Source organism: Pagrus major, chromosome 16 (assembly GCF_040436345.1).
Source record: "Pagrus major chromosome 16, Pma_NU_1.0".
NCBI lineage: Eukaryota > Metazoa > Chordata > Actinopteri > Spariformes > Sparidae > Pagrus > Pagrus major.
The window spans coordinates 11,016,957-11,032,773 of NC_133230.1; the positions used below are offsets into that span (position 1 = coordinate 11,016,957).

General features: G+C 42.1%; 1 protein-coding gene across 2 annotated transcripts in view; it reads left to right on the forward strand.

Moving 5' to 3' along the window:
* The window catches only part of pou2f2a (POU class 2 homeobox 2a), a 77,583-nt gene that overhangs the window by 57,666 nt on the left and 4,100 nt on the right, over positions 1 to 15,817 (forward strand). For both annotated transcript variants that reach the window (XM_073483924.1, XM_073483925.1), the window contains 14 exons: positions 5,173 to 5,238; positions 5,466 to 5,494; positions 6,079 to 6,135; positions 8,650 to 8,781; positions 9,659 to 9,925; positions 10,052 to 10,166; positions 10,400 to 10,491; positions 11,933 to 12,205; positions 12,290 to 12,431; positions 12,780 to 12,928; positions 13,186 to 13,383; positions 13,493 to 13,541; positions 14,145 to 14,292; positions 14,959 to 15,032. In XM_073483924.1, the coding sequence (XP_073340025.1) occupies positions 5,181 to 5,238; positions 5,466 to 5,494; positions 6,079 to 6,135; positions 8,650 to 8,781; positions 9,659 to 9,925; positions 10,052 to 10,166; positions 10,400 to 10,491; positions 11,933 to 12,205; positions 12,290 to 12,431; positions 12,780 to 12,928; positions 13,186 to 13,383; positions 13,493 to 13,541; positions 14,145 to 14,292; positions 14,959 to 15,032 (1,783 nt within the window). In that variant the 5' untranslated portion in view covers positions 5,173 to 5,180. The remainder of the gene's footprint in view (positions 1 to 5,172; positions 5,239 to 5,465; positions 5,495 to 6,078; positions 6,136 to 8,649; positions 8,782 to 9,658; positions 9,926 to 10,051; positions 10,167 to 10,399; positions 10,492 to 11,932; positions 12,206 to 12,289; positions 12,432 to 12,779; positions 12,929 to 13,185; positions 13,384 to 13,492; positions 13,542 to 14,144; positions 14,293 to 14,958; positions 15,033 to 15,817) is intronic.

The window sequence follows — 15,817 nt, forward strand, 5'->3', positions numbered from 1 at the left end:
CACACACAAGAAACCCACGCGCCGTCTGTCACCGGCCCCTGACAGGCGTGACCGAGGCGGGGTGGGTGGGCAAAAAAGGAGAAGGGCGGGAGGGTGGAGGGGGGGTTGAGTTTAGGACCCCTCCAGCCATCCTATTCCCCTCTCTCCCCCCCTCTCGCTCACTCATTCCCCCTTTTCTAATTCCCTGACAGTGACCCTGCAACCCCCTCCTCTCTTTTCCCCCCCTCTAACACACACACTCTCAGGCAGGCAGGCTGGCCATGTCAACCCCAGAAGACAGATACATCATCTGCCCGGTGGCCTCTCTCTTTCTTCCCCTCTCTCTCTCTCTCTCTCTCTCTCTCTCTCTCTCTCTCTCTCTCTCTCTCTCTCTGCTATTAGCACTGGTAGGATGAGTAAGGACGGGTGGTAGTGGTGGTGGTGGGGGGGGGGGAGGGTCCTGCCTTGAATCCGAGCGGCTGCTTTCAAATTGCCCCAGGGCAGAGGAGTGTGTTGGGACAGTGGTCACTGTAAATTGACTTGTTCGAAATACAGAATATGTGAAAATCAAAGAATATAGTGAAGTTTTCTGTGGTATTCAGGAGGATGTAGAAGGTTTATTGTGGGGAAAAAAGTAGTTTGGTGATCTAATACTCCCAGAAAACTAAACCTCATGTGTTCTGGACATCTGTGACATTCTGGGGTTCGGTGTGTTTGATTTGTTCGCATATATGAGGAGGTTGGGACGGACGAAGGGTGGGGGTTGGAAGGCCCCATGGCCAGAGGGGTTCAGGGGACAGTTGAGGCGTTGTGGGGAGGGAGAGATGGGCGGGAGGCGGGGGGAATGGGATGATAAAATGATTTTATGGTGTCCCTCCCTTCATATGCTGAGAGGATGAGGGAGCATGGAATAATAAGTGTGTGTGTGTGTGTGTGCGGGGTGGAGTGTATTACATTTAACCCCATGTTTGATTGAAATGGATCCAGCATTTTAGTAAATTGTATTTTTAAATCGTGTCTGTCTGAAAGGTTGCACTTGTTTTGGTGACAGTAGCATCGGCACTTTATCTCAACTGTTGAAGCTTCTTTAACAACAACTTGTTCGTGGTGAATTTTCATTATCGGGACATTCATTAATCGAGATAAACAAGTTAAACTGGATTAGTTTAATTTGGAATATGGATTCAAAGCTAAAAAACAAAACAGAAAAAACAACAGAGGGATGAGGTCACCACCATTTTTTTTTTTTTTTACTTGTGCAGGATGACTTTATGATTTTTGACTGTTTTTCACAAAAAGATGAAATGTGTCATATCTGTGATACAGTAAACTATTTGTTTCCTAACTAAATGGTGATTATGATGATTATCAGGACAATATCGTGAATATCGCAATTATGTTGTACTTTTACTGGTGACTGTAGATCTAATGTTTGCGCTAGTAGTACCTGTATTTGATGGTGGTAGTAGTATTATTATTTTTTACGATATATTAGCTATATTGGCCTGTCACAGTTATATCAGTACTGGAGTATATGTTGTCCGATTTGTGCCGATATGAAAACATTTATTTTTCTTAAGAGATTAGGATGCAGAAAAAGATGCTTAGGGTGATTTACAATAATTAAAGTCTCAGCTTAGTTTACAGTTTCAGCGTACTGATGATTTTTTAAAAGTTAATTGTCAAACTATCTTGCCTCCATTACAACCACAAACCACCACATTTTAGGGTTCACTGCAATCTTGGAGAAGAGAAGATCCCGCACACTGCTCAATTTATTCATTTCACTAAAGTAAAATACTTAAATGAATTACAAAAAATGTGTGTATATATACATCAGAGTTTTGTACTCCTTCTTCAGTATCAACCCCAAAACGATCGATCCGTTAGGCTCCAGTTTTTTTCAGCTGAATGTTGCAACAGACAGTAATTTATAAGGTCAGTAAAACTGTACATACAATACATCTGAAAAACAACATTGAGACGTGTGTGTGTGAGTGAGAGTGAGAAATACAGCTTAGTAAAGTCAGTATGGAGGGAAGCTATGAAAGTAAAACTAAATATTTGTACAGATAGACTCTGACTTTTATGTTGATTTGGTGCCAGCGATCATTGGCCTCGTAAAGACGATGATTTGTCGCTGAAGGTCACAGAAGTAAATTGTGTTTTTAAGTAAAGAGGATCATTTTTACCTCTGAGTTATTTTTGTTAAGAGAATTTTATTCCAGATTTAGTTTGAAGGTCATGTTTCAGGCTCTTCATTTATTTCCAGGTGTAGCTGTGACTCTAGAGTTTTGCACTTTTTTTCACAAAGATTATTTTTGCACTGAAAGGATTCAGATGACTTATTACTGTGTGGGGTGCTTGGTACAGCACACACACACACAAACACACACGTAAACACACACAGGTCTGGCTCAGCTTTTCCAGGAGGGTGCTGCCACCATCTGGTTGTGTCGTGTAACTGCAAGCCTCCACTGACTGAAGGCTTTCTTTCAGTCTATGAGCAACATTTACTTTCAATTCTGATAATGCAGTTGAATTTTGATTTATGCATTTTTGATTTCGCACATTACATTTAGGCTTACAAATTTTATTTCCTTGACGTTCTTTGATGGAAGACAAAGCGCTTGACGTTTAACACAAAACAAGTTAGTCAATAAAAACATCACAAGATGCCAAAGAAGACAGACTTTCTAAAAAGAAATAATTTCATGCCTTATTTTGGTGGGAAATTGTAGTTTGAGGTTGACATTAATGTTCATATTTATTAGGTGTGTGACAACGTTTGCATCTGTGTTTATTCCCTGAATATTTTCCAGCTAAAAACACATTTCTTATATTTTCTGATCTTCCTCTCTACTAAATGTTCTCAGTGCAACCTTACGTCACTCCGTCTTTTTCTTTTTTCCTTTTCCTTTGCTCTTTTTTTCCTGCTGTCTCCCCCCTCCTTCCTTCATTTCCACCTCCTCTCATCACACCTTGAACTTGCCTGTGACCCTGATGATAAGATTACACAAACACATGCTCACACCGGGCTTATATATAATTTCCAGTAAGCCCCTTTCTTCTTTTGTTTTCAGGTATTCATTCTTTGCTTGTCTTATGTGATCGTACACAAAATGTGGGCTTTGTATTTGCTCCATTGGGTGTAGAGGAGGCAGTGAAGCAGAAAGACGGAAGCTGTAGTTTATTAATTATATTAATTAATTATTAATTATAGCAAAGAAGGGCAGAGTTGTGGTCTTTTCAGGTGTGCCTTGATTCAGGCAAATGCAGAAAGAACACTGAGCTCAAATTTTGAGCTACTTCTTCCATGATTTTAATCAAAATATCTCTTTTGTTGTGGAGCTGGTGCCATAGATGAGCCATTTATTGCAGAAGTCGTGAGCCAAAGAGGGAAAATGAGGTGTAAAAGCACAAAACAGATGTAGTTGAGAGCGTAGTGCAGGGGGTAAAGTAGTGTTTTATCCAAGATGGCGGCGGCGGCGGTGGTGCTGAGTAATGTCTGCTGCTCAGGTAAGCAGTTCTTCTGGCGTCGTCGTTCCTGGACCAATTACTTCTGCGATCCCAGAAGTCACCACAAACAGAAGCAGGTAGTTAGGAGATCTGCCATGAAAAGCTGATTCTTAATCCCAGTTCAACATCCTGAGTCAATAAAGTTTACGTTTAAAGAGCTAAGTTAGAGCGTGGTATCATCAGTTTTGCCTAGCAGGGTTTTCTGCAGGTCATATTTAATGAAAACAGGATTCAACTATCAGCAGGAGTCGTTTTTTAAGTCTGTGGTTTTATCTCAACAGTTTTATCTGGCGAAGCTTCAGAGTTTCATCACCAATACCACAGTACCAAGGTTGTCACAGGACAATGGCAATCCGTTTCCACTTCTCATTGTCAGAGATACAGCAGGACGAGCACACTTTTAAAAAGAGTCATGTCTTTACATCATTTGTTGCAGTCGAATAAAAATGTGTTCCCCATTCGATTGAATTGAAATGCTTCCTGACAGCATTGATCTCGGTTGAACTTTGACCTGCAGAAGGTCACGTACAAGTACTCTGGGACTGACCTCTCATTCAGAAAGCAGTGATTGTTTGTACCCTTGTTTGTATGTCTGAATGGTGGAAGAGAACAAGCAGCAGAATGGGAGGGGAGGGTATAATGAGTGAAAGGACAGAGTGCAGACACAAAAAAGTGATAAAAACATGGAGAGAAGATTTGAGTTTTTTGTGTCTGTTCCTGTGTTTTCATGTAAGATCTCTGCTGGAAATATGTGGATTTTATTAATTTTCTGTTGTTTTTTCTCATTTTCTTTCTAGCTTTCTTTGTTTTCTTTACCAGATTTTACTAAAATGTTCTCATTAAAAATTAAAATTGTAATATAGTTACGCTTCGACTACAGTCTGCAGCTTTTTTTCTGAAACTACTTGGTAAGGAGTTTAAAGATATTGTGATTGAGATGAGTCTCAATTTTACTGGAATGGTTATTTGTGCATTTAATTTTTACTTAAAAAGAAGCAAACAAGCGTGTTACATCGGGAGAAGGTGATTTGTAGGCCGGGGCGTCTCTGTTGTTACCACAATGCTTCATTTATAATTGTATGTGACACATTTTGCCTTTAAAAAAAAAAATAAATTTGCAGCTCTCGCTGCATATTTCACTCGGTGATTCCAATTAATTATTCAGCCCTATTTGTTACCAAATTAAATCAAATATGAAATTATCAAATGTATTTTTGCGCAACTCTAAGCTAACCATCAGTGCATTTGAAATATGAATATGCAAGTTGTGATTATAAAAATGCTGAGAATTATTGCAAAAATGGAAATTAATAAATAATCAACAAACCTAAAAACAGAGATTATTTCTGTCATCATAGTTTTTTAGACACCAGCAACCCTGTCACTACTTTGTCTGTCTCATATTCTGTGTCGGACATATCAGAATTCGTGTGTGTGTGTGTGTGTGTGTGTGTGTGTGTGTGTGTGTGTGTGTGTGTGTGTGTGTCACAGTCGTCTCCTCGTGACACAGTATGGTTGACAAATGTTTTACCTGGACGGTCGTCACTGAGAGTGTGTTTCAAAGGAATTTGAACCAACAACCGTCTGCTTTTCTGCATTAATTATACGTCCTTATATGTATTTTTAAATGCCTGTTTCTAAAGTTGTGTGTGTGTTCTTGTGTGTGTCTTGCAGATATCAGGATGTCTAAAGCAGCAGAGGAGGAGAACCCTGGGGCTGACTATCCAGGGGACAGTTCAGGTACACACACACATGCACACACATATTTCATGATATCAGTAATAATCACGTGGTTTTTTCATAATTTTTGGATTATGTGAACCTTTTTATAACAGACAAACATGAATTCATCTGAGCAGTTTTTCTTTCATGTTTTTTAATGAATGTCACATCTTTTAGGTTTACAGACACACACACACACACTCACACACACACGCTGTTTAACAAGTGGCCTCTCTGTGTTTCAGACTCCGACAGAAACAGCCCCGATGACCAGGTTGGTTTTTACTTTTATTCCTCACACTGACATGAATAAATCTCAAGAGTTTAATTGAATTTACTTCAGCTAAACATTCATTTTTGTGTCTGATTGCTTATTTTATTAACCATTAAATTATTACAGTGAAGTAAATAAATGAATTATAGCCAGAATATCTGTAACAAATCATTACAATACATTATAATGTTATTTATCTTATTAGGTTGAGTGGGTAGTAAATGATGCTCAAATCATGTCGATCAAAAATAATGATGCATGTAATGAGATAACTGCTGTTTACGGAGTCCTTCTCTGATTGCGGAGACTTTTCTTTTTATGTCACATCGAGCAATTAAATCTTCTTTTCACAGAATACTCGGGAACTCTGTCCACATGTCTCAACAGTTATGTGGTCTAGCGTCTGTTATTGTTATGTAATGATTGATTGCAGCGTCTGCCCAGTTACACTCACAACAATTAAAAAACTTCACTGGCTTCACTGAGAGCGTGTAGACACAGATCTCAGGGCGGCTTTGATTGAATTTATCATCGGATGATGTTGTGAGCGTGATTTAATTTTATATACGCTTGTTTTTCCCCAGATTCAGCCAATGAAAACCAGCCCCTTCAGCCTTTCTCCCACGCCGGCTGGCACTAAGGTGAGCCAGTTCAGACATGCAGCGTGTGTGTGTGTGTGTGTGTGTGTGTGTGTGTGTGTGAGAGAGATTTGTCCCGTCCAATTCCAGCTCATAATGCCCCATAAATCTCAAAATACAGCAGCTTCAGTACTAAAATCCTGTATCAGTTAAACCTTTGTGTGGGTGGGTAATTTTGGAAATATCCATTCACCATTTTTTTAAAAACACTTGACTGTATTGACTTCTGCATGTAATCACCTTTAGATAACTGCTTATACTTCAGCTAATTTTAAGTTGTTCATAAATTGCTTGATACATTTTATGCAGCTATTAGTTTTTGCTGTCAGGATGTGGTTCTCGCTGTGGCTCTGTCATGCCGCTGGCGGCATTATGCTGCCATGATTTGGGTCCACTGTCCCCTTAAAGAGGAGGCTCACTACAGATTAATAAAAGGTTGTTCTTAGAAATCACCTTTATCCTTTGGTGGAACATTGCTATCCTGATGTGAGTGGTCTCTTCCTGAATGGACCTATCCCATGGTCCCCATCCACAGGACATGAAGGGTAACTGATTGATTTGATAAGTATGAAAATGATGTGAATCATAAGCACCAGGTTTCAACCCAGCTGACCACCAACGGGAGATTTTGCACCAACATGTTAAACAGCACTTTCCACCTCCATCATCAAAGCACCAAATAAGGGCATCTCTTGTGGAAGAACGATGTCTCCAGTAGAGACATGTAGACTCAATGCCAAGGTGCATTGAAGCTGTTCTGGTGGCATGCGGTGGCCCAACACCTTACTGAAACATTGGTTTTCTGGAGCACATTTAAACATAATTTAAGCTGACCAAAGTGCTGTACAAAACAACATTAAAACACAAGGAGCTGAGTGACACTGAATAACATCTGTAGGATGGCGCCTGACCATTGTGAGCCTTGAAAGTAATGAGCAAGGTCTAAAATCAACAGTTAGCCCATGAAGAGAGGCAAGGACACGCTTTTTAAGTACCAGTCAACATCCTTGCAGTTGCTTTTTAAAACAAGTGCAGGCGAAATATTGAAGACCGGAGAAGGCTTGAAAATAGGAAACAGTCCAGTTGTTATGTAATGAAGGCATGACTTACTTCGAATAGTACTGCATACCTTTTAAACCTGTCACACATTTATGGGTGTGTTTGAATGCATGTGTGTTTCATGGTTACAGCCCAGGGTGAGACTCCTGTATGCAGCACTGTGTATGCAAATCAGGCGACTGCGTAAACACCCACCTGACTGAAAAGCTGAGAGTACTGAGAGAAAAGGCAGAAAGCAAAGTGGATGTGAATGAGGTGACAGAGAGTGATAGAAGTATAGATGCAGCACAGTGCAGCAGTGATGGATGGGTAATGACAGGGCTGTGAACAGCTAACGACAGCTCGAGGTCAGAGGTCAGCAGCTCTGGAATGTTTCTGACACCCTGAAAACGAGGACGATTGACTCATCCTTCTGGACGGATGACCGGTAAATACTTCGGACGGTGAATCAGCGGTAAGCAGCAGCAGAGGGGGACTAGAGTTCAGGTCAAAGTCAAATGAAGGAGCACTAATGAATATCTTGGACTTCGTTCTTTGCCCCTGTTTGTCTTCTTCATTCTTAGAAACCTGTTTCCTGTCTCCACGAACGTTTGTGAAAGTGGGTCACAGACTGGTTTATCAGTTCAGCTTTGCAGCACTCATAATTATGCTGCTATTGAGAGTCGGGAATGGTTGAATATATATATATATGTATATAAGAATTTGTTGGAGCTTTTTAGCCTTTATTTTGATAGGACAGCTTGCAGAGTCAGACAGGAAAGGAGGTACAGAGAGGTAGATATGCAGGAAAGGGCCACAGGCTGGAGACAAACTCAGCTACCGTACGTGGGGTGCAAGCTCCACTAGGTGAGCTATCAGGGCTCACCAAGAGTATTTGTTAAATTAACATCAATCTCTCCCTGTGTCGTAAGAGTCTGTATGTTTGGAGGCAGAAATATACTAGAAATTAAGTCTAAAGGATGTTTGCATGTGTAAAATGGCTACAAAAATGATGGATTTACATTTGCTGTTAATTGTGTTTTTCACAAGTGGATTTTGGACTGGTGTCTCTGGTCTACTTTCCTCTCTTATTTATAAAATGAATCATTTTGGGAACAGACTAGCAGGATTTTCAAGAGGATTACGGCACACAAAGACTGTGAAAACAAAGTAAAGTAATTCATGAGATGATTTTCAAACTCAAGTAGATGTTTCCTTGCAGTGTTACATCTAACAGCAGTTTGATTTTGCGCAGGTTCAGTATCATTTCTTGTGAATTCTCACCCTGAGTGTGAGATTAGAAAACCCGAAGCTACAATCTTAAAATACAAAATTGTCAGCAATCACTGCACTCATCAGCGTGTGTGTAACTGTGTGAATGTGAAGGAGAATGTCGCCTAAAAAACCTTTGTTGCATCATCACAGTTTAAAGATAAAGATACCAGCTGGCATTAAATTTAACATTGTGATCTTCTTTAGGGAAAGACTGAGGAGAGCTCTGAGATGGCACATAGCACCGTTGCTCCTCCTGCACCTCCTCCCTCCCAACAACAGCAACAGACCCAACACCACCACACACAGCTGATGCTGGCTGGCAGCCAGCTCGCAGGGGTGAGACTACGCACACACACACACATCTGATCTTTCAAATGTTAATATGTCATCACCAGGCACTTTATCTTTTATCCGATCTAAGGTGGAATAAAGTTTCAGTTCACTTCTCTCAACTACAAGTGATTCATGGCTTTAAAGCAAAGTCTGCACGTAGCCACATCAACAGACAGCTCTGATGACTTGTCACAACAGAGCCAGTTTCACTTGACATTTTAGCGAAACACGGTGAAAGTTGTATTTGCCCTCGGCTCATTTCACTGCTCTAGGATTTCAAAAATGATGAACTGCTGATTTGTACGGTTTAGCATTGCTCTCAGCGTGTTCAATGAACCAAACTTACAGGTTAAATGAAGCTCCAAACGTGCTTTTATGTCAACATGCCATTATTTAGTTCAAAATGTTCAGTTCACAGTAATGTTGTGACCCCTGTCAGCACACAGGAAAGTATTCAGAAAGTACATAACTGCCTTGAAGAACAAGAAGACACTTGCTCAACATGTAATAAAGTCTTCAGAGTTGCATTATCTACAATTGAGTGAAATACCAAAGCTAAACATTCTGTGAGTTAAGTGGATGGCTTTTCTCGCTTGTCTTGCTCTGGCATGCTTTTACTGTTTGCTAACAGTTTCACCTACACTTCTGATCCTGGAATGCGTAGCTGACGCTGCTCTGTGTTGTCTCTCCTGACTTTTCTCCATTATTATCTTCCTTCACGTGTCCTTTCGTTCAATCATACCTCCACCTGTCCATCAACTCTCCTTTTGTCCTCTCTGCATGTTTACACCTTCATCTCATTTGCCATCGCTTTCCTCATTTCTGTCACCGCCATCGCCCCCTTCCTCCTCCTCCTCTTCTTCTTCCTGCTCTCCCCCAGCTTGCCGCTCTCCTCCCGGCTCAGCAGCAGCTGCTCCTCCAACAGGCTCAGGCTCAGCTCCTGGCGGCCGCCGTCCAGCAGTCAAACGCTGCCCACGCCGCTCACGCTGCCCACGCCGCCGCACAACATCAAGCCAACCAGCAGCAGCAGCAGAACCAATTACAATCCCAGCAGCAACAGCAGCAGCAACAGTCAACCAAACAGGAGCAAACTGTCCAAGCCCCACCACAGCTGGCACTATCGCAGCCAATCCAGCTCACAGCCCAGGTACAAACATGTTATTTCTGAGTTTTTAACTGACTTTTGACAGTGTTCACTGTGCAGTAGAGATAACCTTTTAACTAGATCTTTGTGCTGTATATTGAGACATCTTTTCTTTTTTTTTTATTGCAGGACATCCAGCAGCTGTTGCAGCTCCAGCAGCTGGTTTTGATGCCAGGTCATCCTCTCCAGTCTCCTGCCCAGTTCCTCCTGTCTCAGCCAGCACAGGCCCAGCAGCAGCAGCAGGGTGAGGGCAACTGAGGAAACATCTCGTCTGATGATTCAGATAAATAAATACATCACAGAACAGTTCATCTGAAGAATTAAAAACACCAAAAAAGCAAATCACACATCATTTTACAAGCCATAAATCACTTTTCTAGCTTTGGTTGGTCTTTACTGAAATCATTTGATAATTTGATTGACTGGTTTATTGATTGTTGGTTTATGGTTTGTAATTGGTCTGTCGTCCTTTCACAGGTTTGCTCTCGACACCAAATCTGATCCAGCTACCTCAGCAAAGCCCAGGGGGACTACTGACAACCCCACCTCGCCTGGGACTCCAAGCACAGGTAGAAAATCTCTCTTACTCCTTTTACACTGGACAAAAAACCCACTGACACCTGCTAACATCTGGCTTTTGTCTTCCATCCATCTCTGTTCACTTCATTCAGTAGCTGCAAGTTTGCAAGAGAGACTGAAGTAAAATATATTAAAAAACGAACTAGTATTAATGGCCTCCATGTTCGGCAGCTGTCTGATCGGTACTGCACATGTGCAACCCTCAACAAAGATTAGAAAGAAGCAAGATGTCTCACTCCTTAGGAACTTCTCTTTTCAGCAACAGAAACAAACAATGTGTTTAGACTTTTTAAAACACATTTTAAAATCTTCTGTATGTAGTCTGGTGATGTATATGATCTGCTACGTTTTGTACTTGTTCCCTGCTTTTCTGGCACATTTGTGGTGACACACAAGGGAAAGAAAAAAGAAAGACAAACTTGGTATATGTGTGAGTGTGTGAAAGAGAAAGAAAAAGAGAGGGATACCTTGGCAAACTACAGACCTCGACTACACGACAAGCAGGACGTTTTTTTTTTTCATGCATATCAAGCAGATGTTGACTCTGTGTGCCACAGGGCACCTGTCAGCCTGACATTCACCATTATCAGCCGTCATCCGCTGCAAACCACCTGCAGAATACAAAACACACTTGACTTAAGCAAAGTCATTTCATATTTTAAATACCTGCAACTATCTGTTTTGCCTGTATGCTAAAGGAAAAGGTCAAGGTAGCCGCTCAGTACAAAATATATTCACCGCAGGTTCTTTTCATTATAGAATCCAATGAGGATCTTGATCATGTATTCTCACTCAAGTCAAACAGCTCACCTTGTGTCCTCAGCCTTTATCTTCTATAACATAATGCATCAATGCGTCCCCACACGCCAGAGGGCCGTTATAGATTTTTCATTAAGCTGTCATGAAGTCATGTCAAATACAACGGCAGGGGCTCCTGCTTGTTCATGTATTTTATGCACAGAGACGATGAATGTAAATGAGGCGTGCAGCAGCAGATATCGTGCATGATTAGTTGATACTCACAAAAGCTCACAGGGTCAAATTCCTGCTTTGATGTACTGTATGTCTTCTTGTTGTCAGCTGACCTGAGGCAGGCTGAGGTTAAACTCTCAGCCTGATATTAAATTTGTAGTATTTTCATCCTGTTTAGAATACAAGATGGACGTGTTGCACTATGCCTGTCAAATCCATATTATTTGTCAAGGCAGCCTGGGTCAAATGATTATTTTCTTATGCATGTTTTCCAGCTGATTACCTCATATGTATTCACTACGAGTTTATTTCTATTCCTGCAAAGTGAAAATATTTTTTTCCCTGAAAATGATTTTCAAAACCTTTTCAGCTCTGTCACACGCAGGGTTTAAGATTGATTTAATTTCTTGGGCCTCACATGCTCAACCCTAGGTTTTGTTTATTTCCTTCCCATCACAGAGGGAGAAGAGCAGTGATGTTGTGGTGGGTGGAAGCGGCGGTGCTGGCAGCGGCTCTATAGTCGCCACCGGCAGCAGCGGTGTCGGTGTTGTGACATCCGTAGGAGCTACATCAGCGTCCAGCAGCACCATGGCTTCCTCACTGACATCCTTGACTTCCGGAGGTCACGGGGGTCATGGGGGTCACCTGGGGGAAGAGCCCAGCGACCTGGAGGAGCTGGAGCAGTTTGCCCGCACCTTCAAACAACGACGCATCAAGCTGGGATTCACCCAGGTAAAAAAGAGAATTAAAAGGAAGGAGTGTGTGTCTGTGTGTGTCTCAGTTTAATACCTGACACTGTTTATCTGTCTCTGTCAGGGAGACGTCGGCGTGGCTATGGGCAAGCTGTACGGCAACGACTTCAGCCAGACCACCATCTCCCGATTTGAAGCACTCAACCTGAGCTTTAAGAACATGTGCAAGCTGAAACCGCTGCTTGAGAAGTGGCTGAGTGACGCAGGTAAACATCCGAAACTTATCAGAGCAGGTGTCCTTGTTTTGGTTGACAGCGTACACACATCTGTCATTTATTTGATCTAAAATGAGGCTGAGATTTTATTCTGAAAGGAAAGACGTTTATTAGCTGCAGTCATTCAGATTTCAAGGCTTTAAAGTTTAAGACATTACCTTTTAAACAAACTTGTGAACTAAAGACTCTAAATGTCTCTTGAAAGAATTAAAGTTTTTTGATAATATGATACAAACCATTCTTGTCTTCACTGCTTTTCTATCTATTTCTTTCTATTGGCCTACATGTCTTCATCTCTCTGTCTCTTTTTTTTTATTATTATTTCTCCCTCTCTGACAGAAACTATGGCAGTGGACAGCATGCTGCCCAGCCCATCTTCTCTCTCCTCCCCCATGTTGGGCCTCGAGGGTCTACCCGGCCGACGCAGGAAGAAGCGCACCAGCATCGAGACCAACGTGCGAGTGGCTTTAGAGCGCAACTTCAATATGGTAGGAGACAGACTTATTTACCAATAAGACAAGCTTAAAATGGCCCCAAAATTGCACCATAGTATTCATATTAAAACATATTTTAATCCCTCTCTATGTGTGCTTTCTTCAATTTTATTAATTGTTTTTTTTATGAAGGGCTTCTCTCCGACACCTACTTGTAATCCTCAAAGCCAGGCTCCTATTTTAGATAGCTTCACATCAAGGTTTCTACTCATCAGTCTTTTAACTCAACGGTGTGACGTTTTCCTCCTCAGAACCAGAAGCCTACCTCGGAGGAGATCCTGCTCATGGCGGAGCAGCTCAACATGGAGAAGGAAGTGATTCGTGTTTGGTTCTGCAACCGCAGGCAGAAAGAGAAACGCATCAACCCCTCCAGCAGCACCACCCCTCCCCTGCCCAGCCAGACCTCGCCTGTTGTGACGCACAAAGCCCCCTGCTACAGCCCGCACATGGTACAGTCCACCGTGAATCCACTGACCCTTTACTACTTTAAGTTGGCCTGATAATTGTTTCACAGATGGATGGATAAAAGTATTTCCTGATTTCTCTCTCCCTCTACAGATATCGAGTCATGGTCTGTCCCAGGTCACCACCAGCCTCAGCACAACAGGTGAGGTGTAATTACTGTTTGTGCCTGTGTAGAGTCTCGTCAATAAATAATTAAAGGTTAGCTCCGTGCTTCTCCGTTGTGTTTTTGGGACCCTGAGGTCAGTCACAGGAAGATTAAACTGGTCCTGACATTATTTGGTAGAAGTTGATATTTCTGTATTGTCGCTGGTTTGATGAAACACTGAAGTATCATCGCTTTCAAAAAAATGATTTCTGTGAGAGAAAGATTGAAATAGAAAACAACGACGTTTTGTTGACAACAACATGGAAGCACTGGTCCCATCTTGAGTTGTTTACCTCCATGAGTCATGACTCGTCCTCATGATTTATAGAGCTGGGCTGCAGTGTGAGTTATCCCAGGCTTCACAGATATGACAGATGGCCTGACAGGTAACAAACACAGCTGGAAATTTATTGGCCTGTTGAGCCGAGGCTAATACTTTCGAAACTTCTCTGTCCAGTCTGAAGTTGAATGGAGTTAAAAAAAGACGTTTATAAATCTCCAGGTCCTGACTGTTGATGAAGAACTGTCACCAAATTTAGTAATAACGCTGTAACTCATCCGAACATGGCAACAATACCTCTCTTCATCTCTTCTCCTCAGCTGCCAGTTCATCACCGTCAGCATCCTGCCCCATGACTCCCGTCAGCTCGGCTGCGATAGGCTCCACCTCCTCTGCTGTGACTCCGCCTCCTCATAGCACAGCCAGCCCCGCCCCAGCCAGCCTCGGGGCCCACGGGCTCAACACTGGGTGAGTGTTAAAAAACATTAAATTACAAATACTTAATTATCAACTATAGAAGAATAAAAAACGAAATATTGGTGTGAGAAAATGTATTAAATTAAAATACAAGTAATTTGTCATTTCAAAGATACAAAAAAAATCTATACAAGCTGATATTTTCTGAGTTTTGGCCATTTAGTCGCTTCATTATGTGTTTGATTTTGTTGGGTCAGTTGTTGAATAGCGACAGACGAGGGCTGTGCAATTAAAACAAATGTTATTTTGTGTTATTTAGTTTATTGTCCAAGTTACTTTGTAATTTTTTAACCCTGCTTTTAACTCCCGATGTAGCCGACTCTGATTTTGCCTCAAACATGAATTAAGTCAGTGGTCAAAACAGTTTTCTGAAAAAATGTTAAACTTGAACTGAGACATACGTAGAAATCTGTGGTATTCAGCTGTTGACGGTCTGTCAGACTGCTGTTGCACAGGTTTGACTGCAATTCGTTGCGTTTGATCATTGAAAACATGCATGCAAGCTGAAGTATGCAGACAAGAAGCTGCTGGTTTCACCATGAAACACAAGACAAGAGACCGAACTGATAAGAACATTGATTTATAATGCTTAACCTGCCAACTCTTTCTCTACATGTGTGTGTGTTTGTGTGAATTTGCGGTCCATCCACATTTCAGGAACACAATGATGGGAGTAAGCACAGGGATGAACCAGGCCCTCATTGGCAGCAATCCCCTGGCTACCATGCAAGGTGTGTGCGTGCATGAGTGTGTGTCGGTGCATGCGGCCTGTCCCCTCCAGCCCCGGCCGGTCTTCATGAGTCTCCATTTCTAAAGACCACTTCCCATTTCACCCTTCATCCATTCTGTCCAAAATGAATTCCCTTGCAGCCACACTCCTCCTCCTCCTCAGCACAAACTTTCTGAATCGCTCAGTATGGTGAAAGATTCAATTTGATTCTCATACAATAGCCTGCTATTATCACAAAGTGACAAGAGCCCCTTATGGCGAAGCTTAGGGAGGCCAAGTCAGCTTACAGTAAACAGTTGAACAGGCACAATCCCCTCCTTCTCAATATCAACGCCTGTTGGCTAAATAACCAGCTTCCAGTCAAAAATTCCCCTTTTTATAAGAGATGATCTGCCGCCAAATCAATTAAGCATCACAAATAAGGTTTGTTGAGCTCAGCTTTGAATCCGTCACTTGGTCCATCTCCCTATAGCGCCGATTCAGACCTTCCCACTCTTCTCCTGCTCCGTCGGCCGTCATTCAGAGCCGGCCTCCTCCAGGCCATGTGTTGATGAGAAGGATACAGTCTGTTATGGAAACTGCCGCTCTGGCACTGTCGGCTCTGATAGAGTTTTAGGTTGAAGGAGGGAAGAAAGAGGAGCCTCGGTGAAAAGAGGAGGGTTGACGTGAAAGGATTTCTGCTTTGAATCCCTCTGGGGCCACACGCGCTGTGAATGTGTACACTCACGGTGCTGTAATGGATAAAAGCGTCAGCTATTACACTGGAATTCAAAAGTCAGCGGGTGT